Source organism: Arachis hypogaea, chromosome 20 (assembly GCF_003086295.3).
Source record: "Arachis hypogaea cultivar Tifrunner chromosome 20, arahy.Tifrunner.gnm2.J5K5, whole genome shotgun sequence".
NCBI lineage: Eukaryota > Viridiplantae > Streptophyta > Magnoliopsida > Fabales > Fabaceae > Arachis > Arachis hypogaea.
The window spans coordinates 142,565,283-142,591,347 of NC_092055.1; the positions used below are offsets into that span (position 1 = coordinate 142,565,283).

At 32.1% G+C, this 26,065-nt stretch overlaps 4 protein-coding genes across 4 annotated transcripts; 3 read left to right on the forward strand and 1 right to left on the reverse strand.

Moving 5' to 3' along the window:
* Nucleotides 1-1,724: 1,724 nt before the first annotated feature.
* LOC112784374 (receptor protein kinase TMK1) lies at nt 1,725-5,954 on the reverse strand. Its single transcript, XM_025827556.3, has 2 exons — nt 3,336-5,954; nt 1,725-2,510 (listed from the first exon to the last, which is right to left on the reverse strand). The coding sequence occupies exons 1-2, from the start codon at nt 5,572-5,574 to the stop codon at nt 1,972-1,974; spliced, it is 2,778 nt and encodes a 925-aa protein (XP_025683341.1). The 5' UTR covers nt 5,575-5,954; the 3' UTR covers nt 1,725-1,971.
* Nucleotides 5,955-9,799: 3,845 nt separating this feature from the next.
* Nucleotides 9,800-14,186, forward strand: LOC112786586 (probable pectinesterase 29). Its single transcript, XM_025829956.2, has 5 exons — nt 9,800-10,014; nt 10,224-10,383; nt 12,021-12,227; nt 12,843-13,090; nt 14,016-14,186. The coding sequence occupies exons 1-5, from the start codon at nt 9,800-9,802 to the stop codon at nt 14,173-14,175; spliced, it is 990 nt and encodes a 329-aa protein (XP_025685741.1). The 3' UTR covers nt 14,176-14,186.
* A 3,909-nt stretch (nt 14,187-18,095) lies between these two features.
* On the forward strand, nt 18,096-23,368 carry LOC112782792 (probable copper-transporting ATPase HMA5). Its single transcript, XM_025825390.3, has 6 exons — nt 18,096-18,590; nt 19,007-20,401; nt 20,511-20,765; nt 21,147-21,269; nt 21,426-21,902; nt 22,513-23,368. The coding sequence occupies exons 1-6, from the start codon at nt 18,306-18,308 to the stop codon at nt 22,954-22,956; spliced, it is 2,979 nt and encodes a 992-aa protein (XP_025681175.1). The 5' UTR covers nt 18,096-18,305; the 3' UTR covers nt 22,957-23,368.
* Nucleotides 23,369-24,443: 1,075 nt separating this feature from the next.
* Nucleotides 24,444-25,922, forward strand: LOC112783064 (small ribosomal subunit protein uS4y). The gene is made up of 3 exons (XM_025825819.3): nt 24,444-24,586; nt 24,677-25,058; nt 25,532-25,922. The coding sequence occupies exons 1-3, from the start codon at nt 24,559-24,561 to the stop codon at nt 25,713-25,715; spliced, it is 594 nt and encodes a 197-aa protein (XP_025681604.1). The 5' UTR covers nt 24,444-24,558; the 3' UTR covers nt 25,716-25,922.
* The last annotated feature ends 143 nt before the right edge of the window (nt 25,923-26,065 follow it).

Sequence of the window (26,065 nt, forward strand, 5' to 3'; positions counted from 1 at the left end):
ACAAGCTTTTACAAATGAAGGTGTGTTATTGTTAAACTTAAACTTAAATCATTTTTGTTATTTTTTTGTTCATTTTCCTATTTTGTTAAACTTAAACTTAAACAAGTTTTGGAGAACTGAATACTCAGTTGGCACATTTGGTTTTGGTCCAAGTTATTTATTGGGAATGGTGTTGTGATAAGAACGAATTGAATGCCCATTTATGAAATTAGGTGGCTAATCTTTTCTATACTAAATAAATAACTTTTCAAGACAAATTTAAAATTAATGAAGGTTGAAATCAAAAGTTTATCACCTGTATAAATAGTAGAAGCAACAATTAAAACAACACACACAATAACAATCAATAACAATATTTTTTTTCTCTCTTTACTCTTCTCTCTCTTTACATACAATATTACTTATATTAGTAATATATATATATATATATATATATATATATATATATATATATATATATCACTTTTATTATATCAAGATAATTATATTAGTGAACATTAATACTATAATTTTATATTTTTTGATTTTATATTTATATCTTTTTTATTTATTTATTTTACAACAGATGGATATTTTCGGAATTTATTTTATTAGGGTGATAGAAAAAATTTCCTCTTCATTTTTCTTATATATAAAATTAAATCCGTTGGCATGCTTGACAGCTTGAGTAGTTATTCTATTATTTCTTAAAGTTAGGTGATATATCTTTCTCTTAATACGTAAGTCAGAGGTATATATAATTTGTATATATCCTATAACTATATATACCCTTTTGTATATATACTTATAAATTAAATAATAATTATATACTAACGTTTTCATTTTATCAATTTCTTTAATTTAGGAGATACTTTTGCCTAAATAAAAAGCTAGTCTACATTGTTGATACCTTTCACTCAATATATTAACATTTACCTTCCTATAACAAGGGAGTTAATTTTATTTTCAAAAAAGTATGTGGTATCAGATAATATAAGAAAAACATTAGTATATAACTTGTTTTATTCTCTATATTACAATATTCTTTTTTAAGGTCGATGTGATATATCTCTTTACTTGATATTTTTGTATTGTTTTGATGTCATAGTCAGTAAATGAGATTTATATGCTTTTATTTTATATCTTAGAATTAAAATCAAATTAGCATTCTAATTATCTTATTTTTTTAAGGAATTGAAATTGCCTCTAATCCTATATAATACTAGATTCTTTTATTTGGACTGGCCTATATAATATTGTTTGAGCGCCAGCATGTCCTAGTTGGGTTGTCACCATTGTAGGTTTATACTTTATAGAATTTTGTGATATCACTTGATGAGAAAAAATTATGATAAAAAAATTTATCTCATATTTTTTGTTCACACATTGCCAAATAGCAAAGTGAATGCGCAGCGAATCCACTGAGATTCGCTTGAAAGCAAACAGAATAACAAAAAACATTAAAAAGGAGAAAAAGACAAGAGAGAATATCAAAAAGCAGGAGAATGAACGAACAAAAATAAAATAAAATGCAGCTGTGGAAGCATAGTGATCTCACATACAAACAGTTGGAGCTGCATAGTTTGAGTTCTTTGTTCTTTGTTCTTCAGGAACAATGGATTTCAAACTTTTAAAATATCAATTAAGAGCATGTTCTGTTCATAAAAGTAAAAATAAATAGGAAAAGATTTATGAACAAAATATCTGCAAAAGCAACAAACCCACTTATAAATAATAGAGAAAGATGGTGGAAAATAATATCATAATCATGATCATCTAAATTCTTCAAGAGAGCGACCCAGTTTAAACCCAAGTCTTCTATATCTGTACTGTATCTTTTATGGTATATCATAGCAGAATCTTATAAAATACATGGAAACTTGGAAAAATAACACAGAAGGGACTTGAAAAATTTGGATCCTGAAACAAAGTAATGTAAAGAACAGAGTGATGTGTATATGTATGTTTATGTGTATGTGCATATGTCGATCTTTATCGTCCATCGTAAGATGTAAAGGTTTCTGCAAATCCAACAGGGCGATTAGGTATGCTTGATTGTGTATTGTCTCGGCTGGTAAGCATTGATGTAGATGAAGATGAGATATCCATGGTGCTTGTTCCTTCATAGGCCTGCCACTTGCTCAATGCTTCTGGCAAACTCTCGTCAAAATTTATGGCAAACGTGTCTTCGCCCCTTTGTTCCGTCGGCTTCCACACCTCAACAAGAGGCGCTAACACGTTCACCACATGGCCCATATCCGGCCGCTGATACGGCTCCCTTGCGCAGCAGTGGCCAGCCAAGTCTGCAACAGTGATAACACTGGCTAAGGTTTCTTCATCCACAGTATCAATTGCTGGGTCGATGGCCTTCCGAAACGAATCTTTGTTCAGCAGCATCCTCCGGAACCATGTAACTAGGTGGATGTTCTCTTCCTGCTGGCTGTTATCTATAGCTTTCCTTCCAGTTATCATCTCCATAAGAACCACCCCAAAGCTATATACATCAACCTTTGTTGTAACTCGTCCGGTTACTGCAAATCAAAACCATTATTAAGTTGAACCAGTGCATGTAGACCACATTTATTTTTTCTTTTTGTTTCTTTCTTGGATTGTCCGTCAATTATTCTTCTTGTATCTTGTGGTGTTATTTACTTGTTCCAACTTTCAAAGCATGCATCTCTCTTTTCAATTTGTCTGTTAGATGCATGCTTTGGAAGTTGGAACAAGTGACAGACAAATTGAAAAGAGAGATGCATGCTTTGAAAGTTGGAATAAGTAAATAACAATGCACAAGATACAAGAAGAATAATTGACGGACAATCCAAGAAAGAAAGAAAAAAGAAAAAATAAATATGTGGTCTACGTTTACTGGTTTATTATGGCAATACTTAACTACATGTCATAAGAAATTATAGATTGAATTCAATTATTTTTTATGAGAAATGCTAGGAGCATCCTAGGACCAAAACTTCTTTCTAATCAATCAACAAAAACTGAATGGCATTTGGAAACATGCTAAAAAAAATCCAAATGTCTAGAAGGCAATTTTTATTTACATGGTAAACTTAATATAAAATCTATCATATTTATTTCTCAATAAAGTTTCTTCAAGATTAAATTTGTGGAACAGAGTAAAGTTAGTATACTGCTTAGACAGATGCAATCATATTTTTCTTTTTCTCAGCATAAGAGTTGGCAGCATTTGGTTTCTTCATTTCTTTGTGGAGCCTATTTTGATCATCTAGCCAGTGTTAAAATAATATATTTTCAAACATCCAGATCAAATGATACACAAGCATAACGAATTCTGGTTATAACAAAAAGAAAAGGAAATAGGCAACAATTTAAGTTTGTACCAGCATACTCCGGAGCTAGGTATCCAAAAGTTCCGGCAAGTCTAGTCTCGAACGATGTCTGTCCTTCAGGGGCAAGCCGGACCAATCCGAAATCCGAAACTTTAGCTCGCAAATCATGCCCAAGCAAGATGTTTGATGGCTTCAAATCCCTATGGATGAAGATCTGTTGTGCCAAATTATGAAGGTATTCAACACCTCTAGCAACATCCAAAGCTATAATAAGCCTTTGCTTCCACTCCAAAGGCTTTATCCCTTCATCCTTCCAATCAAACAAATGCCTGCTAAGCGGTCCCTGAGGCATGTATTCATAGACAAGAAGCCCCTCATGTCCATCCAAGCAATGGCCAATGAGTTCTACCAAATGCCTGTGTCTAACCTTAGTAAGCACTGCAATTTCTGAGTTGAACTCGGTTAGCCCCTTCTCACCCTCACCCACCACTCCAGACTCCATTCTCTTCACCGCTATCTGGGTTCCATCAGGCAACTCTCCTTTGTACACAGTGCCAAAACCACCTTTCCCCAATATATTCTCTTGGCTAAAATTGTTCGTCACTTGTCTCAAGACTTGAATGGAGATTACAAAATTGCTTGCTTCCACATGATGAACATCACTTTTTGGACTACTGGCAGAAGCTGAAGCTGAAGCAGCAGCAGCATCCGCAACACTTATCTTCAGAGCATCTCCTTCTCCGGAACGGCGAGGATGTACGACGATAGCATTATTTGGTGGTTGAGCATTACCACCACCCTTATTCTTCCCACAATACTTATACAGCAATAACCCAGCAACAAGTAAAACAAGAATCCCCACCACAACACCAACAATGACTCCAGTATGACCACTTATACCTCCCGAAGAACTACCACCTCCTCCACTTGGCTTATCCTTTCCAATATCAGGATTCCCACCGGTGTTAACCTTCACGCCTTCGCGAAACTTCGGAACCTTTCCATACAATTGGTTATTGGAGACATCCAGCACCATCAAATTAGGCATACTGGTAAGTTCCTCAGGTATGGTACCAGTGAGACGGTTATTATTAAGAAGCAACCTTGTCACATTAGTAAGCTTGGCAAAACTAGGAGATATAGTCCCAGAGAAGCCCTTGTTTTGAAAATTTATCCCCCTAACAATTCCACCGTCACAATCAATCCCCATCCAGCCATTACCACCACAAGGATCATTGCCACTCCAACTCTCAGCAAGCATTAGAGGATAACCCAAAGGCTCAACCACTTTCAGCAAAATATCAACAATTTCACTACACTTCCCACCTATCACGTTGGTGCAGAACTGATTCCCCTGATTAATGACATCATCAACCCTAACCCCGTCCCTAAACTTGGGAGGAGGACCTTGAAGACGATTATTAGTCAAATTAACTACCTTAAGCGATGGAAGATTAACAAGAGATTCCGGTACTACACCTGTTAGCTTATTATCCCTCAAACTCACATCATAAAGAGAATCATGGTTCGAAAAATCAGGTATAGGACCAGTGAAATTGTTTCCATGAACCCAAATTTGCCTAAGCGAAGTCATATTCTGTAAAACTGAAAGAGTTCCGCTGAGTTTGTTGTTACCTGGAAGAACATTCACCCACAGATTCTGTATTCCGCTTCCGGAAAACGAATCAGGCAAACCGCCGTCGAAGTTATTGAAACTCAAAGAAAGATTCTGCAAACTGCCGAACGGACCACTGCTCCCGAAGAATTCAGGAATCTTGCCGGAAAAGTTGGCGCCGATCGCGGAGAAGCTCGTCAACGAAACACAGTCTTTGAGACTTTCTGGAACTTTCCACTGCGAGAAAGAATTAGAACCGATGCTAACAACTTGCAAGCTACTCATGCCTTCAAAGAAATCTTCAGGGAACGACGTGAATCCGTTGTTGTTGATGTTCAGCGTCTGCAGGGTGGTAGCCAAGTGAGGAAATGCACCGGTGAAGTTGTTCGCTCTGCAGTCGAAATGCTGAAGCTGACCGAGCTGCCCGAGATCCTTGGGAAGAGTGCCCGCCAGGTTGAGGTTTGCGATTTGTATGGCGGTTACTCTCCCCGGACCGTTATCGCAACGTACGTTACTCCAACTGCACACGTCAGCACTCGTCCAGTTCAGACCGGGTGACGTTATCGAACCCCTCAGAGCCTTCATGACAGCCGCATCGTCTGACATAGAAAACGGCATCAATGATAAAACAAGAACTACACCTACAAGAACCACGAACCGCTCATCCGAACCCATTGAAACAGATGAGAAAACAAACGAATCCCAAAGAGAAAAAAAGAAGAAAAGAAAAAGAAGTAAGATTTTGATGAGTGATCAGTATAGCATTGGAGTTGATACTTGATAAGGATTATGATTTTATGATTTATGAATTATGATTATGATTATGATTATTCCACTGCCGCCCAGAAAAGGAAAGAAAAGAAAGGGGAATTACTTTTCCTTTATTTTATTTTTTTTTTAAAGGAGGGAATAAAATAGAAATGAATGTAATAAGATTCGGTATCTGAGTGGGAAAAGAAAGGAATCTGACGCGGCGATGAAAGAGGAAGAAAAAGAGAAGACGCGGAGTGAGTGTAATGAGGAGGAGACTGGGCGAAGAGAAGGAATGGAAACTCGAAAAAACTGAACGACGTTTTGGAAGGGGGGAAATGGGTTTAGCATGGGTGTGGGGCCCACTTTGTTTAATTTAACGGCTTACAATGCATCATGCACTGGTGCGCGTAACTTCTTTTCAGTTACACTAACGTACCCTAACTAACTCTGTTGAGGCCGTTACAAAATATAACTAGATACAGTTTAATCCTACACTCCTACTATTACTAATGCCTATCAACAATTACGTATATCAGATGAGGGAAAAAAAATAAATGAATATTTGTAGAATATTTTCTGTTTTTTAATTATATATAGAATATTGAAACAGATTTTTTTACACATGTAAATATAGTCAAATACATGCCAGTGTGTACTTGATAAATATAACAACAACCATTATTACTTCTATTTCAAAATAGAAAAATTATGTATTCTTGTAAAAAATATAATCATCTTAGATATCTTATCAATTATTAAACGAGAAATCATTCTAGGACAACACTGATATTTTCTTTCTTCTAATTAAAATGTTCAAAAGAACAACTACGACAACTTTTAAGATAAAATTATAATTGTCGATTTAGACAATAAAAATAGCTACTGGTTGGAGTGTGGTAAGTGGTAACTAATAAGTAATAAGTGTGAGTAAGTGAGGTGTTTTTATTGGGTGATTTTGGGTGGGTGATGTGTGAGTTGGAAATTTTTATTAGCTGTTATGGAATTGGTGCCAACTATCAGTGAACACTGAACAACTGTTCTTTACTTCTTTTTACTCTAGTTTATTACGTGCATCATCAATTTATGCTGAGGTATAAATTTACATTGACTTTGACAGATATTTTCCAGTCTAAATTTTGGTATAATTGGTGAAAACAATGACTAATTTTTCGTTGTATAAGAGTGTAATTTTTTATATCTATTATAAATAATCTACTATGTATACTTTTCCTTTTTTGTTGACTAGGATTTACTATGTATAATTAAGAATTTGGATTCTCTTAATTTTAAATTTTTACTTTAGAGGACAAAGTGTAATTTTTTATTATTGAAGGTTTGAATAGTTTTTCTCTTATATTTACTCTTGGTCCTATCTATGAAATAAATGGTGAGAGATTACACTTTATTCTCTAAAGTGAAATTTAAAATTTAGATCATTAAAATCCAAAATTGAATATAGGAAAAAATTGATATACAATATTTTAAAAATATATATCTATTATTGATTATGTGTATACGTATAATCTACTATCTAATAAGAATTGAGTTAGAGTTAGTACACTACAAGACATACGGAAAATTGTCACGGTTAATTTTGATAATAGTGACGGTTTTAAATTAAAACCGTCGCAAAATCGCATTATAGGAGTATATTAATCGGTATGGTTTGTTGCACAAAGATTAAATTTTATGGTAATTTTAAAAAATCATTAGTATAATTGCCATTAATAATATAATATATTATCTCAGATAATTAAGTATCAGTTTGAATCCACTACGACATAGTCAGACATGATTAGTTTCATGTTTTTTAACAGATAAAACTGTTGCAAACTAAATCGATTAATTCTTTAATAATAAAATTGAAGCGATCATTAACTGCCGCAATTATAATCACATAATTTTAAAATTTATTTTCGATGGATTTATAACTGTCGCTATTTCTAGTATAAAATGCCATAAAAATGTTGTATTATGCCGTCCAAGTCTCCGCTGTTCTTTTTTTTTAATATTCTAGATATATTTTTTGGTATTTTTTAAATTTTTTTTAATATTACAAATCTTATTATTTTTCATGTAAAAATCTAAATTAATGACAAAAACAAATGAAAATATAATTGTAAATAAATTAATATATTTATAAAAATATCACTAACATATATCTCTTGTTATTATTATTAATATATTTTAAAGACATAAAAATACTATTTATAACCATTATTATTATTATTATTATTATTATTATTGATACGTACCTTATACCTCGGCCACCAAAACTACCCTCAAAACTTAGAATAAAACGAAAAGTTTGGACGCTGAATTTGAATAGTCAAACGTTATCAACAAAACAAACTCCCCACAAACGGCACTCACCTACCGAGCTAATGATCTCGGACTTATTCCCGTGATCAGTAGCATAGTCCTCTATAAAGTCGAAGTATACAACCTACTCAAGAACTAGGTTCTGATTTTAAATTTTATCCTAAGTTATAGTATATATTTTAAAAAAATTATCTACGCTTACTTGAGTGTCAGAGTATTTTTTGCAGGTATTTCCACCACGATGTTTAGACCAACTCGATCTATAGCTCTTTAGAATAAGTATCACATTGCTCGGAAGAGATCGTCACAGTTCGACGACTTCTCATAGGACGGAACAATTATTATTATTATTATTATTATATGGCCTTGTTAAGCACTATGTGTACAATCCTTATAATTATAATTAAGGTTTAATGATCATGTACTTTAATTTAACAATACATATTAAGGTTGTTATTAGTAAAAAAAATTTAAATTTTTTTTTAATAAATACATTAAAACTAAACTTTACAATATTTAAAAAAAAAAAAACTTTTTTAATTGATAACTTTATAACTTTCTTAATTGATAACTATACATATGTTAACTAAACCTTTATAATGATATCAGAGTAGGAGAAGCCGTTAACAATGTCAATATTCTTCACATACTTGGAGGACTTTGAACTAATTCCATAATAAAATAGAATAAAAAAAAATGCATATAGGAACTATTGTGAGGTCCAATAATATGACACTAATTTATCGCCAATAGCATTAATTCTGGAAACATATTTTGAACACTATTTATTGAGAATTGCAAAGGATGGACTATGGAGTTATGGAATATATGTTTGCATGGTCTTCAATTCATTCCTTATTTAATGTTTAATTTTGTAGACCATTGACTTTCCTCACTTTCCCAGTAAAATACACACCTTTTCATATTTCTCCTATGATAATTTATTATTATTGATTTATTTCTCATTCATTCATTATTACTAATTATTATTAGGCTAAACTATTAAAAACTGTATCTGAGTTTTGAATATGCTGAAAAAAATATTTTTCATTTTTTATGATAGTAAATATATATTTTAAAAATTAAATTTTGATAATTTTTTTAAACATAATTAAAAATAAGAGATATTTCTATTCTCAAAATTTAATAATTTTACGTCAGATAATTTTTTTTTAATTTTTTATCAATAGTCAAAAATACTTTTAAAAAATGAAAAAAATTCTAAAGATAAAATTTTGGTACTATTTATTTATTTTTAAATAATGATCTAAATATTTATATAAATTTCTTTTTTTTTTGGTTGTCTATAGTATATTTTAAGGATTAATTCTACGCGAATTTGAGTTTCATTTAAAAACTTATTATTAGATTATAGATTGCTACATATATAAATTAGTATTGGATCTATTAATACTTGTTTAAGTAGACTAATGATAAATGATAGGTAGAAACTCAGGTACAGTCGACTTCACCTGAAGTTGATAGCTGAGAACCGTTAGATGAAAATTAGGTCAAATTAGTCAAATCATCTAACATCTCTCAACTATCAACTTCACATGAAGTCGACTTCAGCTGAATTTTCATCTAAAATGATAACTACTAGACTAACCTATATATATTCAAACAAAATTTTGGAACATATACAAAGTTGGGTTATTTTTGTGGGCATGTTCAAAGGTAGGGACAATTTTAGTAGTTCAGTGTTATTATTATTGGGTATATATATTGAATTGAAGGAATCAAATTAAAATAAAGATTCCGGTATTCTCTGATAATCACAATGTGTTTTCCCTCCCTTTCATGTCTCTGTAAAATAGCAATAGTAATGTTGGTGGGAGGTTTAGGAGAAGAAGAAATAGCAAAAGCTCAGTTTCACCAAAGAAATCATGGAGATATCCATAACAAACTCCTTCCTTATTTGACAGTTTCTGTTGACCAATCTGGCCATGCTAACTTCTCTACAATTCAATCTGCAATTGATTCAGTCCCTTCCAACAATAAGCATTGGGTTTTAATCAATGTCAGGGCTGGTATTTACAGGTAACACTAAAACTATAATATATATATTTAATTTGTAATTTCTAAGTTTTTGTTTATGTGTGGTTGTTGAGGGTTGAATTTGGTTTGCACTTTTTTTTTAATTTTTTTTTTACCAAATAATAGACTCGAATCCGCAACCTCTTAATTGAGTATGGAAAGACTATACCATTTGAGCTATATCTCATTGGCATTTGGTTTGCACTTTGCAGGGAAAAGTTGAAGATTCCATATGAGAAGCCATATATAATTTTGAAAGGAGAGGGAAAAAGGAACACTCTTGTTGACTGGGATGACCATGCTACCACCTCACAGAGCCCTACATTCTCAACAATGGCTGACAATGTTGTTGTCAAGTCAATCAGTTTTAGGGTTAGAATCAAACACTTAACCTTCCCCTGTTTTCATTTCCATTAGAGCTTCTCTTATTTACCTTCAACTATTATTATTAATTATTTATTTAATGAGATAAATCTTTAGTTTCCAAGATAGTATCTGTTTTGGGAGACGAAAAAGTATTGTTTGACAGTTAAAGACTGAAGTTACAGAAAATAGGGACAGATTGATTGAAATTTTTTGGTTGAAAACTTTAATAATATTTTAAAAAAATATATTTTTATTCAATTTTTCAAATTTTAAGTCTACCTTTAATATTTATATTTATCTTAAATTAGACATAATATTTAGACATAACTTAATTTAATATATTTTATACTAAATATAATATAAAGATCTAATTCAATCTCAGTCTCTGACTTTTAGTTTCTGTTTGTATCTGAATTTTAGTCTCTTTTTTAAACCTAACCTAATTGTGTCAGGTTGCCTATCTGTTTGTTGTTAGAATACTTAGTTATTTAGTAATTCTTTTATTTTAAAAATTTTTGTACATTTAAATATATTGAAGTCTTTACTTTTTAACATACTAACATTTTAAACTAATTCATATTTTAGAAGAGATAGTAGTAATCAGTTTTAGTTTTTTTTTTCTATATTTGTTATTCCTTTTACCTTATTTTTTCAAATCAAAGATGAGACGATGTATATATCAAATAGTAATGTTTAGAATTAAAAAGAGAATTGAGTTCATCTCCTTTTCTGTTTTCTCTTTGTTTTCGTATAGTTGTTTTGCCTCACCATTATGTATTGAGGGGTGTTAGAGGATAAGTAACTTTTGTGATTTGTAATTATTAATTAATTATTATTAATATTTTTAATGGTGTGAGATTTTATCTAATATTGTGTGATTATTCACTTTTTTTTATAGTTAAGTATTAGCCAAATTTTAATAAAAATGCTGATCTTCTAAACTTTCTCTTATGTATTTATTTCATTTTATTCCCTTATGATTTCATAATGCAATTGAAAAGCATATAATTTACATTCACATAACCAACTTTAATTAAAAATTGCTATTTTCATCGGGTTATTTCCTCATTGTTAGGTGAAACCTCTTTGGTTCATCAATACTAGTATTTTTACCTGATTTATTTTCATTAGATCTAAGAGAAGATTAAAATTTGAAGAATTTGAATAGTAATAGTCTTTTAGTATTTACTTGATCGTTTATTTTCTAATGAATTTAAACGGAATTGAATTGAAGCACGTTTGTCGATGACGATGCTGCTTCTCTTTGGAAAATGGTTTGTTACTTATTATTTGGGTACATGCTACGTTGACTGCTGTTCTTTCTAGTTTCACCCATTCTTTTTGTTTCAATACATTCTTTAGGGTTTCTATTAGCTGTGTTTAAGAAATAATTTATTTTAATATAAATATAATATAATATTTGTTAAATTTAATTTTTAAAAATAAAATTTTATTATTTTAGTATATAAAATGCATAATGTTGTATATATTAATTTTGTATCGAATCGACTCGGTTTAATTCAGTCTATTACAAATGATTTCGGATCGAGTCAAAACAATATGTTATCTAATTTAATTTATTTTTCACCAGTGAGGGAAACTTCTTGAAATGTGGTTTTTATTTGGTTTTATAATTGGTACAGAATTCATACAATAATCCAAGAAATAGTAATCCAATTGAACCTGCAGTAGCTGTAATGGTAAGTGGAGACAAGTCATATTTCTATGATGTTGGCTTTTTTGGTCTTCAAGACACTTTGTGGGATGATCAAGGAAGACATTACTATAAATTTTGTACTATTGAAGGTGCTGTTGATTTTATTTTTGGTGCTGGTCAGTCTTTATATGAGGTACTAATTAAATCTATATAAATCAAAATAATTAAATTTGATTTACACATTTTTAATATAAATTGAGCCAACTAAATTATTATTGATATAACATATATAATAAATCAAATTAAATTAATTCTGTGATATAGTAAATCGAATCCATTGAAAATGTATAAATCGAGTTTAATAATTTGGATTTACATAAATCTACTTTATGATATGTATGTAGATTTTTTTTGTTTTATGATATTGGTATAATATTATTTTCTATTTGATTTATTGGTATGAATTATCCTGTATTTTTAGCACCAAACATTACATTATTAAAAAATATTATCATTTTAAATAAGCATTTGGTCAATAAGAATTTATTTTTATATTTATAGGAGTTTTCATACCTAAAATATATAATTTGTATTTATATTTATTAAAATTTAGTCAATTTACATACATAAATCAATATAATTTACACTTATATTTACTCTTTAGACTCTAATCACTAATCTGTGAGTCTCAAAAACTTTCTGTATTTTTAATATCAATTTATTAGAGTAATTTTTTTTCATTATATACAAATATATGCTAATTAAAACAATTATAGCTATTTATTTAATCAACTTCAAATTTTGATAGGGATGTAGCATATCTGTTATTGGAGCGTCCCTAGATCCTGGTTATGTTGGTTTTATCACAGCACAGGGGAGAACAAATTCAAATGATGCAAATGGGTTTGTGTTTAAAAATTGTAAAATATTTGGAAATGGAACCACATTTTTGGGAAGACCATGGAGAGGTTACGCTAGAGTTCTTTTTTATAACACAAGCATGTCTAACGTTATACTACCAACAGGTTGGGATCCATGGAATTTCAATCATCATGAGTAAGATCACATCCTATTTTAAATGACTAATTTTTGCACTAGTATAAATACTTCTAATTTAATGATATTATGTGCGTAAAAAAAAAGTCACTAAATAAGTTATTATATATATATATATATATATATATATATATATATATATATATATGAGAAAAGGACAAAAATGTTCCTGACTTTTTGTTCTGTAGACATTTTTGTCTCTGATTATTGAAAAATACTTTTTAAGTCTCTGACCTTCACAAAACTTGGACAGATCAGTTCTTCCGTCCAAATGCCTCCGTTAGGGACTGATCCGTCCAAGTTTTGTAAAGGTCAGGGACTTAAAGGTATTTTTTAATGATTAGGGACGAAAATGTCCGCAGAACAAAAGGTCAGGGACCTATTTGTCATTTTCTATATATATATATGTTTATATATAAATACATGTGTTCGTTTATACATTTTTAATATATATTTTATGTGTTTATATTTTAACAATGATTTTGTTAAGTATACAATGACTCAATGAGTTTCGTAAATAATATGAACAATGAACTTTAAAAAAATTGGTCCAATAAAATAAAAAAATACTACATTTCTAACAAAATTACAAGTAGAGAAGGGAGGTTACTGTATACGTAACGAAGTAACGATATTATTCACTAATTCCTTATCTATTTATACTTTTCTTTTCAATAAAAGTTTTATAATTATCTTTATATAAAAATATTTTTTTTACCGTTAAATGATAAATTATAAGATTACATTTTGATATATTATGAAAGTGTTATTTTTATTTAAAATGTAACCAAATAAATAAATCACACTTTTAAATAAAATATTTTTATGAAAATATATTTTTGACATTTTTATTTGAATAAATGCCTATTTTATATTCTATTATTATGAATGATTGATCACTAATTTTTTTTTTTTAACAATTCAGGAATCGCGTAACTTTCGCAGAGTATAAGAATTTTGGACCCGGTTCTAACATTTCATTGCGAGTGAAGTGGAGTAAGAAGCTTAGTTTAGCAACAATTAAATCAATGATTAGCACTAAGTTCATTGACAATGAAGGTTGGCTTAAGGCACAAGACTTCTAACTCTTGTTTCTGACAAGTATCGGTAGGGAAGAAAAAAATTGTTTTAGAGGAAAACTTTTTCAATTTTTTTATGATTTAATAATTGTTATTTTGTTAAGACAAATTCATGAGTATTTTGAAGTATTTTTTATAATCAAAATTTCGTTTTTGAGAAAAGAAAAACTCACTTTTAGCAATATTTCCACTAGGTTTATAGAATTAGACTTGTACTCCTCTTCCTATTTTGGGTTTAAGTTGGGCTTAAAAATTTTCTGAATGAACCAGTTTGATAAGCTTACGCAAGAAATAAGGCTCAAAAAGTTAAACTGCGTCCATATTCTTTTTAAACAGAAACTAGAATGGGCTTACATTATATTATCAAAGTCAACTTTGGTGGGCCTGTTAACAAACGTAATTGATGACGTTTTACTGGCCCAATACATAAAGGCCACGCCATTGAAATTAATCTATATTATCATCACGATCTAAAAAATATACAAAAAAAAATTTCAAGTATACCAGTATATTAGTTAGGATGTCCACGGATCGGATTGGATCGGATATGGCCGAAAATTCAATCCAATCCACACAATTTTCATCGGATCGGGTCGGATATGATATCCGCGCTTTTTTTTTTTTTGCCGGATCCGATCCGCAAATGTGCCGATCGGATATCGGATATATCCGCATGATTAAACCTTCTCTTTTTAATCATATTTCTATGTAAAAAATTTAATAAAAATATTTTTTTCATACTTTTAACTTATTTATTCCTAAAATAGTTTTAATCAAACTCTTTCTAAATAACAAAAATAAAATAATACAATATATGAATAATAATTACTAACTAAAACATACAAACAAGTAAATATAATACTAAACATATATATATATATATATATATATATATTTATTTATTTATTTTTTAATTATTATTGTGTGGATCTGCGGATCCGCGGATCGGATACGCGAATGTAGAGCAGATATCCGCGATCCCATTAATTTGCGGATCGGATCGTATCCGCAATTTTTGGATCGAATGCGGATATTTATCGCGGATCTGCGGATACGATCCGATCCATAGACACCCCTAGTACTTTAATAAATTTTAATCATTAAGTTTAATTATATATATTATATATTTTTTTATAATTAAGATCAATACTAATATATATATATGTTTGGAAAATTTTTAAATGTACTAGTGTGTTTTAGTAATTTTTACTATTGATCTTAATTATAATGTTTCGGAGTTACTTGAAATTGAGATTTAGACTTGAACGTGAGGTTCAAATTATTATTGGGATCGTGTTTGATGTCTTCCAGTGTTGAGGTGCCGCCGTCTGATGTCTTGGTAAGGAGAAGGTGATACCTGCAAAAACTCTAATGTCTTGGCGTCAGGATATTTATAATTGTAGGTGGTGAGTTAATAATCATTTTTAAGTAGTTCCATCTTTGATAATGGATGTGTTACTCTTTTGTGTCGAGGTTGTTAAGATCTCATTTTTAGATGAATAAAAAAAATTATAAAAATTAATTGAGAGTCATCTTATTTAAATAAATCGGACCAAGTTGGCGTCACGTGAACCGACCTTTATAAAGTTGGATAAATCCCAAAATGTGATCTGAACTTTTATTTTATAGACTAAATTTTTAATCATTTTAAATTTGACTAAATTATGGACCAGATATAAACACATATATATATATATATATATATATATATATATATATATATATATATATATATATTTCATGTCATCTTGTAATCCTTCTATTTTAACTTAATGGGATTTAATCAAATGTAAATGTAATATCACCATCCTCTATGTATTTAACACATTGCGGAGTCATGCTTTGCTATGATTTGCAAGTCTATGTTAATATAAATTGATAAATGTCCTTTTCTAGTTTAGTTGAGTATATCTTGAAGGGTCTCCTATTTTTATCATTATTTTTTTGAACAGGTTTCCTATTATTATTATTAATTATTAGGAATAATGTCTTTGAACTTGGAAATTGGTATAGACTTTAAGGCATCAAAGAAAGCAAAGTCTATATAGCCATCAAATATGTATATGGGCACCTTTTTTCTTTGCTATTACCTAATATTCTATTCTAATTGAAAGTTGACCACACAATTTTTTACTCTTTAAGCTTTATCGTGCTAGTAGAGGTTCCATATACACAAATTAATGGTTTCCACAACATTCAAGATGCTTCTTGTGACGTGAACACCAAGCAAGCAACATGTTGGACGAGAGCTCTAAGAAGAGGTTGGTCAATCATCATTGACAAAACATTCCAGCTCATAAACCCTAAAGCTGCTACAAATTTTAATTTGGTGTAAGCCTAGTAGCTTAGTATTGAGAAATTTGTGTAGTATAGCTAGAAAATTTGTTGGTTTTTTTACATAATAGAATTGAAAAAACGATAAATAGGTTTTTAATTTTTTATCTCAAAAATAAATAAATTCTTGACTAATTAAAAATATAAAAATATTTTTTATTTTTAAAATATGAGATATTTAAATTTTTTTGTTTAAAATATATAATGACAAATTGATCACTCTAAAAAATTTAGATGTCTTAAATTTTAGAAAATAAATATTTTTTTTGTATTTTTAATTAATCAATGAATTATTTATTTTTGAAATAAAAAATTAAGGATTTATTTATCATTTATTCTAATAAATTTGTATACGAGCAAAATACTTTTTATTATTTTGATATAAAAATTATATTTATATAAAATTATAAGCAAATATATATCTTGGATCAAATTCTGATAAAACTCTTATATTTCTACTCTTCTTGGTTCACTGAATATTGTGCGTATATATTTGCGATTTTGTGAAATCAGAATGCACCTTTATCTCTTTTCTTGGCCATAATCATGTGCTTGTCCCCTTATAATACTATATTTATTCCACTAAGTCATTAAACCAATGACTTTCTTGAAGAAAAGTTGTGGATAACTTTAGATGTTGAGTAATGATTTATTGTGCCCATAAAAAAATTGAACCGAAAGTGGTAAATTACAAAAAAAAAAAGAGTATAATTTTGTTATTTACATAGATAATTAACCTGAAAATTCTTTATATTAATTCTCTTCTGGCGAATTGTATTTTTAAAAATTATATTTTTTTATAAATTGTTGATTTTAAAAATATCCCTGACTTTATTCTTCTCTCATATTTTCATAAACCACCTATAATTTCTTTTTATGTGAATTTTTCAACTAAATTTTCACGGTAGTTCATTGATATTCACAATCTTTATTATTTTAGTCTTTTAAATTTAAAATTTATTGTTTCAGCCATCATATTGGTTCTTAAATCCTTTCTAGCATTGAGTCAACGAATAAAATGCTAAACTAGTTCTGACTTATCACGTTAGACACATAGTTAAATACTTAAATAGCATCTTTTTGTTTTAGCTCTTAAACAAGAAAAAAATGAGGTTATTTTGAAAAATGAATGGAGATATAATAATTTTCACATAGTATAAACTCTTCTTTCTCTTCTCGTTTTTTTCTTGTTTAAGTGTCAAAACGAAACGACGCTTTTTAACCATATGTCTTCAGTAATATAAAGGATCTAGAGACCAATATAATGTCCAGAACTGTATTTTGAGATCAATACAAGTAATTTTAAATTTAAGAGACTAAAACGATAAAAATTATAAATATGAGACTTTAAAAATTTAGTCGAATTTCACCTATTAACTAACCATATTAAACTTTTTACCCGACTTTGCTTTAGCCTAAGTTTACTTTTTTTTTTTTTGGGTTTTGTCAGTTGAAGGAAGCCAGGTTGCGTTGCTTAAAAGCCCACGTAAGTAATAACGCAATAGAATTTCGGCCCACACGCCAACACTTTAACTTGCACTTTGCCTTTGCCTCCTTTTTGTTTATTATAAATTTAAAATTTAAAATCCAACGCTCACCATCATTTAAAGTCAGAACTCAGAATCACATTCAAACAGATCATTATTAATTCACAAGAAATTGAAGACGACCCTGTTTTGCGCTTCTTTTAGTTCCTCATTTCCTCCATTCTCAAACAACAACAAAAAAAAGGTGTAACAGAAAATCAAAGTAGTTGGAGTTGTTAGAGTTGTTGGCGCCATAAGGCGGATTCAGTTATCCACATGGCAAAGTTGTTGGCATTATCGTGCCTCCGGAACGACAGATGGGGACAGCTGTCACCGCGCCCGCACTACCCGTCCATGCCCAGCTACCCCAAGGGAGTCAGCCTCCAGAAGCCGGATTCCGAGCCGGAGAGCACGGCGGTCTTCTCGGTCGTCGGAATGACTTGCGCCGCGTGTGCCGGCTCCGTCGAGAAGGCCGTCAAGCGCCTCCCTGGCATCCGAGAGGCTCTCGTCGATGTCCTCAACAACCGTGCTCAAGTCTTCTTCTTCCCATCCTTCGTTAATGTAAGTTTTTCTCTTCGCGTTGAACCGTCAATAGAATTAGCCTTTCAAGTTTGTAGCCGACATCAAATTTTTATTTGAAAACCTTATGTGATGGATTTCTCAAGAGAATTTCCGAAGCTTCACGAAGGATTTCTTCTTAATTTGCATTCAGATTGCTTACCTAAATTAGCTGAAAAAAAAAATTAGAAATTTTGGTTTTGATCTTTATGTTTCCTTTAAATGTTGATATGGAAAAGTTAAGTTAGATTAGGATTTAGATAATTCGCCTATTTTTCTTTCAATTTAGATAATTCATTATTGCGTGCATTTGTCAATTTTACTTTCTGCTGATGCTTGACATAGAACATACAATTCATTGATTTTTGTAGTTGAACTTTATTTCCATCTTATTGTTATACATATGTGTGTTTTCTTAGGAGGAGACTATTCGAGAGGCAATTGAAGATTGCGGGTTTGAAGCAACGTTACTAACAGATGATGTGACCGACAAATCTGTTCAAGTATGCCGCATACAGATTAAAGGAATGACTTGCACATCTTGCTCCTCCACTGTTGAATCTGCACTGCAAGCCCTTCAAGGAGTGATCAAAGCTCAAGTGGCTTTAGCAACTGAAGAAGCTGGAGTTCAGTACAATCCAAATGTTATTACCTATGAACAAATCATGGATGCCATAGAGGACACCGGCTTTGAAGCAGTACTCATCAGTTCAGGTGAAGACTTGAGCAAGATAGACCTCCAAGTCAAAGGCGCATCGGCCGACCGTTCAATTACACTGCTTGAGGAATCTCTTCAGGCACTCCCCGGGGTCCTAGCAGTAGACATACACCCAGAATTGAATAAAGTTTCAATCTCTTATAAGCCAGACATGACAGGACCAAGGAATTTCATTAAAGTGATTGAGGAAACCGGGTCCGGCCATTTCAAGGCGGAGATATTTCCTCAAGAAGGAGGCCGAAGGGATACTCATAGAAACAAGGAAATTGATCAGTATTACAGATCTTTCTTGTGGAGTTTGTTGTTTACTATTCCCATCTTTCTAACCTCAATGGTTCTTATGTATATCCCTGGAATTAAGGATGTGCTTGAGTCCAAAGTTGTCAATATGCTTACAGTGGGGGAGGTTGCAAGATTGGTGCTCGCGACGCCAGTTCAATTTGTTATAGGCCGGCGATTTTACTCTGGTTCCTACAAATCATTGCGTCGTGGCTCTGCTAACATGGATGTTTTGATTGCATTGGGAACAAATGCAGCATACTTCTATTCGGTCTACACTGTTGCTAGAGCAGCCACCTCTAAGGATTTCAAGGGTACTGATTTCTTTGAGACTAGTGCTATGCTTATCTCATTCATTCTGCTTGGGAAGTATCTTGAGATTTTGGCTAAGGGAAAGACATCAAATGCGATTGCGAAGCTCATGAACTTGACACCAGATACAGCTATATTGCTGACATTGGACAATGAAGGAAATGTCATTAGTGAGGAAGAAATCGACAGCAGGTTAGTTCAGAAGAACGATGTGATCAAAATCGTCCCTGGTGCTAAGGTAGCTTCGGATGGATTTGTAATATGGGGCCAGAGTCATGTGAATGAGAGCATGATAACGGGCGAGGCACGGCCTGTGGCAAAGAGGAAAGGAGATACTGTTATTGGAGGAACTGTGAATGAGAAAGGAGTCTTGCGTATCAAGGCAACACGAGTCGGATCAGAAAGTGCACTTTCGCAGATTGTTCGGCTAGTTGAGTCAGCTCAAATGGCCAAGGCACCTGTGCAGAAACTTGCAGACCGCATTTCAAAGTATTTTGTGCCTCTGGTAATTATATGATCCAAGAATTCTTACTTGGGAAGAAAACAAGTGATTTAACACTTATGCTTATATAAAATTAAAGGCTAAATTTTAAACTGATATCTTCTTATTTCAGGTCATCTTGATCTCATTTACAACATGGTTTGCTTGGTTTTTGGCTGGAAGATTCAATGCTTACCCAAAGTCTTGGATACCATCTTCTATGGATAGCTTTCAGCTTGCTTTACAGTTTGGGATCTCTGTCATGGTCATAGCTTGCCCTTGTGCTTTAGGCTTAGCAACGCCAACCGCAGTTATGGTTGGCACTGGAGTTGGTGCTTCTCAGGGTGTGCTAATTAAAGGAGGACAAGCATTAGAAAGTGCTCATAAGGTATGTCATGTGTGATCGACTAGCTCCTTGAATTATGGATTTGCTTTTTAGATGCTGTTAGCCTTTGAAAACTGAATTATGATTGGTTCAGTCATAAAATAGTGAGAAGCAAATATGCATAGGTTGGGAAATTAAACTGTATGACGTGTTCTTTTCATATGTTACTTAATGAATAAATAAAACCAGAATTAAGAATGTTTTAGGAGCATTAAGTAATATATCGTTCTTTTGTTCTTCATATTTAGTATTGGTATTTGTTAAGCATGTGCTGGTTGATGAGGAATGCTGTTGTATGTTGTAACCCAATATATATTTCAATATGATTCATGTTTCTCACTACCCATACTTGAATATCCTTATGATTGTCTTGTTCTTTTGTAGGTGAATTGCATTGTTTTTGACAAGACAGGTACTCTCACTGTTGGGAAACCTGTGGTAGTTAACACAAAACTATTCACAAATATGGCACTCCGAGATTTCTACGAACTTGTAGCAGCAGCTGAGGTAAGGAGACAAACAACATTCAATTTCAGAAAACTTATTTCATAACTATAATACCAATCTAATTTGATATTTATTATTTAAGTTGTTCTACAGTTCATATAATAGATGTTTATGCATATAGTAATGATTGCCAACAATGTTATTTGTCTTTCTCAGGAGAATAGTGAGCATCCGCTGGCCAAGGCCGTTGTTGAATATGCGAAAAAATTTAAAGATGAAGAGAATCCTTCATGGCTGGAAGCACAAGATTTTGTTTCTATTACAGGACATGGAGTGAAGGCCACAGTACGAAACCAAGAAATAATTGTTGGTAACAAGAGTTTAATGACAAGTCACAGTATTGCAGTTCCTAGTGATGCTGAAGATATACTTGCTGAAGCTGAAGCAATGGCTCAAACTGGGATTTTAGTATCTATCAATAGGGAAGTAATTGGGGTTTTAGCAATATCCGATCCACTGAAACCAGGTGCCGAAGAAGTCATTTCTATTCTAAAGTCCATGAAAATTAGGAGCATTATGGTGACAGGGGACAATTGGGGCACTGCTAATTCTATTGCAAGGGAGGTTGGAATAGAGACTGTAATTGCTGAGGCCAAACCAGAGCAAAAAGCAGAGAAAGTGAAGGAATTTCAGGTACTTGTTATGACTAATGATCACAACCTAGTATGTTTCAACTTAATTTCAAGAATTTGAAAGGGATCATTCATGCCTTTAACCTAAATATCACAACATTTGTGTGAAAGGTGGAGACTAATTAATCCTAAATCACTAAAGTTTTAATTAAGAAAATCCTGATTCCACAGCCTCTATTTCTCTAATTTCATCATATATTAGGTTATTTTGTCAAACAATGGACATTTTTTTAGGGGCCACGAGTCAATTTTATTCTTTGGAGGAGTATTTTGTTAAAAGAATTATCACCTGTTGCAGGTCACAAACTAGTTTTATACTTTCAAGTGTCATTTTGTCAGCAAAAAGGTCTTTCTTATTTTGGTGATTTATCTATCTTTGAGAAGAAAGTAACTATGAAGCCCATATATTTCTTCTGCTTAGTATCTTCAGTCAGTAGTCAGTACTCATGAATGTTATCACTCTATGTATCGTGAATTTGAGCCTCTTTTTTAATTCTACATCAATGTCATATCCATTAAGCTTGATTCTAACTTCTGGGTCTATATTGCTGAGTTTAGTATTATATTTGGAGCTGTGATGTATGCATTGCTTTTTTTTCTTCCGTGATCAGGCATCTGGCCACACAGTGGCTATGGTAGGGGATGGCATCAACGATTCGCCTGCGCTTGTGGCAGCTGACGTGGGAATGGCGATAGGTGCTGGAACAGACATTGCCATTGAGGCAGCGGACATTGTCCTAATGAAGAGCAACTTGGAGGATGTCATAACTGCCATTGATCTTTCTAGAAAAACATTTTCGCGTATTCGCTTGAATTACTTTTGGGCTTTGGGCTATAATCTGCTTGGCATACCAATAGCTGCTGGAGCTCTATTCCCTTCTACAAGATTTCGGTTGCCACCATGGATCGCGGGGGCTGCTATGGCTGCATCCTCTGTTAGTGTTGTTTGTTGTTCTCTGTTGCTTAAATATTACAAGAGACCAAAGAAGCTAGATAACCTTGAGATAAGAAGCATAAGGATCGAGTCATCAAGTGATACCATGCATGGCAATTGAGGGTTTTGCTTCCTTTAGTTGGTCAAATATTATGTGTTTGGATATTGTCTTTGAAATAGAATATAGAGACATGATATATAGAAACCAGTTTGATTATTAGACAAGAACAGAAACACAATTTCTGTTCCATAGACAACAAGTTTTGATATCTTTCTCTCTTTAAAAGTAGGGACAAAAAAGATATCTATTTTCGTCTTGGTGCTTCTGTGTTTCTGTCTTACACAAAAAATCCATATGCAATCTAATATGCCAGAGTTGGCTAATTTATAGGTTTGGGATGAAAATTTGGTTAGAGCAAAGTAAAGAGTGTAAATATTGTGATTTATATAATTTGTAAAAATATGATCTAACGTGATATTTAAGTACACATACCATTACTTTATTAATGAATATCGTGTATGATTGTATGAAACAGAAGTAAGAGGTGGAGAAGTGGGGGGAACTGCTTATGATGACAGATTTGTGAAGAGAGATTTTTAGGCATATGAATGATTTTTCTGTTGTATACTTCTGATAAATGATGTGATTCGGAATAGGTTGCTGAGTATTTCTCTTTGTAAATATAACAAAATTAAATAAATATGTAAACAAATATATAAAAAAATATATATATTCTTTTGTTCAGATGGGTTAATTTTAGATATTCTTTATATCAAATTTTAATAAAAAGAAGATAAATTTATAATTGCATCAAGCTCAAGATTTAAATCTGAATGTCACCACTTAATCAATTGATAACAAACCTTGATTCATAATAATAATAAACAACGATAATATTTGAATCTAATAATTTCCTAGAATGAAAAGATAATAAGAAGTATATGTGAGAAGATATTCACTTGTGTATATATGTAAAAACAAAATGATACGTTTGCAAGTCTTCAAACATAAAAGGATCCCATGTGTTGAAGTTGTTAAAGAGGTCAGAAAGGAGGATTTTTTCTCCAGCAGAGGCCTTGTTTCTAATTCTCTTTTTTCTTAATGTTATTTTCTTTTTGTTTATTTTTTTTTTAGAGTTAATTTTATCTTATATATCAATGTAATTGGTAGAACTACTTTTTCTTAGTGTTGTTCTATTTTGGATCGTCGATTTCAACAAATCAATAAAATCCTTCATTTGATTAAAAAAAAAGTTCTTAGTGTTGTCCTATTTTAGATAGTCTATTTCAACAAATCAGTAAAATCTTTCGTTTGATTAAAAAAAAAAAATAGAAAGTCAACCATTATATGTATGTATAAATATATTTATAATATATTTTTAATATGTTTTATATTTTGAGTGCTCCAATAATCTAATTTTGGGAGAAAAATAATCCTAACAGGTTTTTTTGGGGACCAACCTAATGTTTATATTCTTATATTTTTTTAACTAACCTAAGTTGGTTTATTCTTCTTGTATTTTTTGGTGTCATGGATATTCTTGTTTGTATAACTGGGCCACCTCACCAAAGTCATAGTCCAGTCCATTCCGGCCCAGATCGGCCCAGACCGGCCCATCCTCTATTAGGGTTTAGAACATGTTAAAAGGGAAAACTGAGGAAATCTTTCGTCTCCAACTTCAAACCCTAGGCTGCAACCAGAGCCAGAGCTCCTGCAGCAACCATGGTGCACGTTTCGTTTTACCGCAACTGTGAGTCTCCCTCCTTTCTCTTTCTGTGATCCCTTTTTAATCGATTTAGGTTTTGTTTTTGTTCTCTAACAATGAATGAATGAAACTCAGATGGGAAGACGTTCAAGAAGCCTCGTCGTCCGTACGAGAAGGAGAGGCTGGACGCGGAGCTGAAGCTGGTTGGAGAGTACGGACTCAGATGCAAGAGGGAGCTGTGGAGGGTGCAGTACGCACTCAGCAGGATCCGCAACAACGCCAGAACTCTCCTTACTCTCGACGAGAAGAACCCTCGCCGGATCTTCGAAGGTGAGGCTCTCCTCCGAAGGATGTTCCGTTACGGCCTCCTCGACGAGACTCAGAACAAGCTCGATTACGTCCTCGCTCTCACTGTTGAGAACTTCCTCGAGCGCCGCCTCCAGACTCTCGTATTCAAGTCCGGCATGGCCAAGTCCATCCACCACGCCAGGGTCCTCATCCGCCAGCGCCACATTAGGTCTTCCTTTCTTCTTTTCACTTTTTTCCAAAATTTAGGGTTTTAAATTCCTAATTTTCTATCACTCACTGTTTGTTTGTTTGTGCTTATTGTCAAATTAAGAATCTGACTCTCCAAACATTCAAATAGCTCAAAATTATAGTCTGATCTCTTCATAGGATTCTAGCTTGATAAAATTATTTTACGTCAGGTTAACCTCTCAGTAGAATTGATCTTAGATATATAATTAGGATCATCATAATTATAGAGTGGTTTAGTTGTTAAAAAAATTCACTCAAAAATCTCACCAGAATGCCTTGTTAGCTTAAAAACATTTTGAAAGTATTATTTAGTTATATGATTATTAAAGATCTGTGAAATATATATTTATATGACAGGGAACTTGATGTGATTGGGTATTATTTGAAGAGGAACTTGTTTGCACTTTTGATGAATAGGTTTTATAATGTTGGGTTCTTTTTTCTGGTTGGCAGGGTTGGAAGGCAGGTGGTGAACATCCCTTCATTCATGGTCAGGGTTGATTCCCAGAAGCACATTGACTTCTCGCTCACAAGTCCGCTTGGCGGTGGCCGTCCTGGGAGAGTGAAGCGAAGGAACCAGAGGGCTGCTGCTAAGAAGGCTTCTGGTGGAGATGGTGATGAGGAAGATGAAGATTAAGTTATATGGATATATCTGTTCTCCTTACCTAGATCTTTTTCAAGCATTTCATTTTCTGTTTCTCTAGACTTGTTAGTTTCCTGCCATGGTTAACTCTTATAATTTTGCAGTCTATGTTTTTGTTTGAGGAAAAGCCGTGCTGAGAAAGGTTGAGACATTTTTTGTTTTAAATTGTTTTTATTAATACTATTTAAGTTTTGTCCCAAATATCTGTGCTGTGTTCTTTGCTGCTCCATTATGCTTTAATCTCTTGTTTTTTCTAGGCTTTTGATAAAATTTTCTTACTTCAGATTACCCACTCATTATGATTGCTCTTATATATATATATATATATATTGTCAGGATCACAA

Coding starts and splice junctions, on each gene's coding strand:
- LOC112784374 (XM_025827556.3), bottom strand. CDS start 5,574: ATGGGTTCGGATGAGCGGTTCGTGGTTCTTGTAGGTGTAGTTCTTGTT. Junction 2,511..3,335: donor CCTAGCTCCGGAGTATGCTG/GTACAAACTTAA, acceptor TTTGATTTGCAG/TAACCGGACGAGTTACAACA.
- LOC112786586 (XM_025829956.2), top strand. CDS start 9,800: ATGTTGGTGGGAGGTTTAGGAGAAGAAGAAATAGCAAAAGCTCAGTTT. Junction 10,384..12,020: donor TCAAGTCAATCAGTTTTAGG/GTTAGAATCAAA, acceptor TAATTGGTACAG/AATTCATACAATAATCCAAG. Junction 13,091..14,015: donor TGGAATTTCAATCATCATGA/GTAAGATCACAT, acceptor TTAACAATTCAG/GAATCGCGTAACTTTCGCAG.
- LOC112782792 (XM_025825390.3), top strand. CDS start 18,306: ATGGCAAAGTTGTTGGCATTATCGTGCCTCCGGAACGACAGATGGGGA. Junction 18,591..19,006: donor TCTTCCCATCCTTCGTTAAT/GTAAGTTTTTCT, acceptor GTGTTTTCTTAG/GAGGAGACTATTCGAGAGGC. Junction 20,402..20,510: donor CAAAGTATTTTGTGCCTCTG/GTAATTATATGA, acceptor TTCTTATTTCAG/GTCATCTTGATCTCATTTAC.
- LOC112783064 (XM_025825819.3), top strand. CDS start 24,559: ATGGTGCACGTTTCGTTTTACCGCAACT. Junction 24,587..24,676: donor CGTTTCGTTTTACCGCAACT/GTGAGTCTCCCT, acceptor AATGAAACTCAG/ATGGGAAGACGTTCAAGAAG. Junction 25,059..25,531: donor ATCCGCCAGCGCCACATTAG/GTCTTCCTTTCT, acceptor TCTGGTTGGCAG/GGTTGGAAGGCAGGTGGTGA.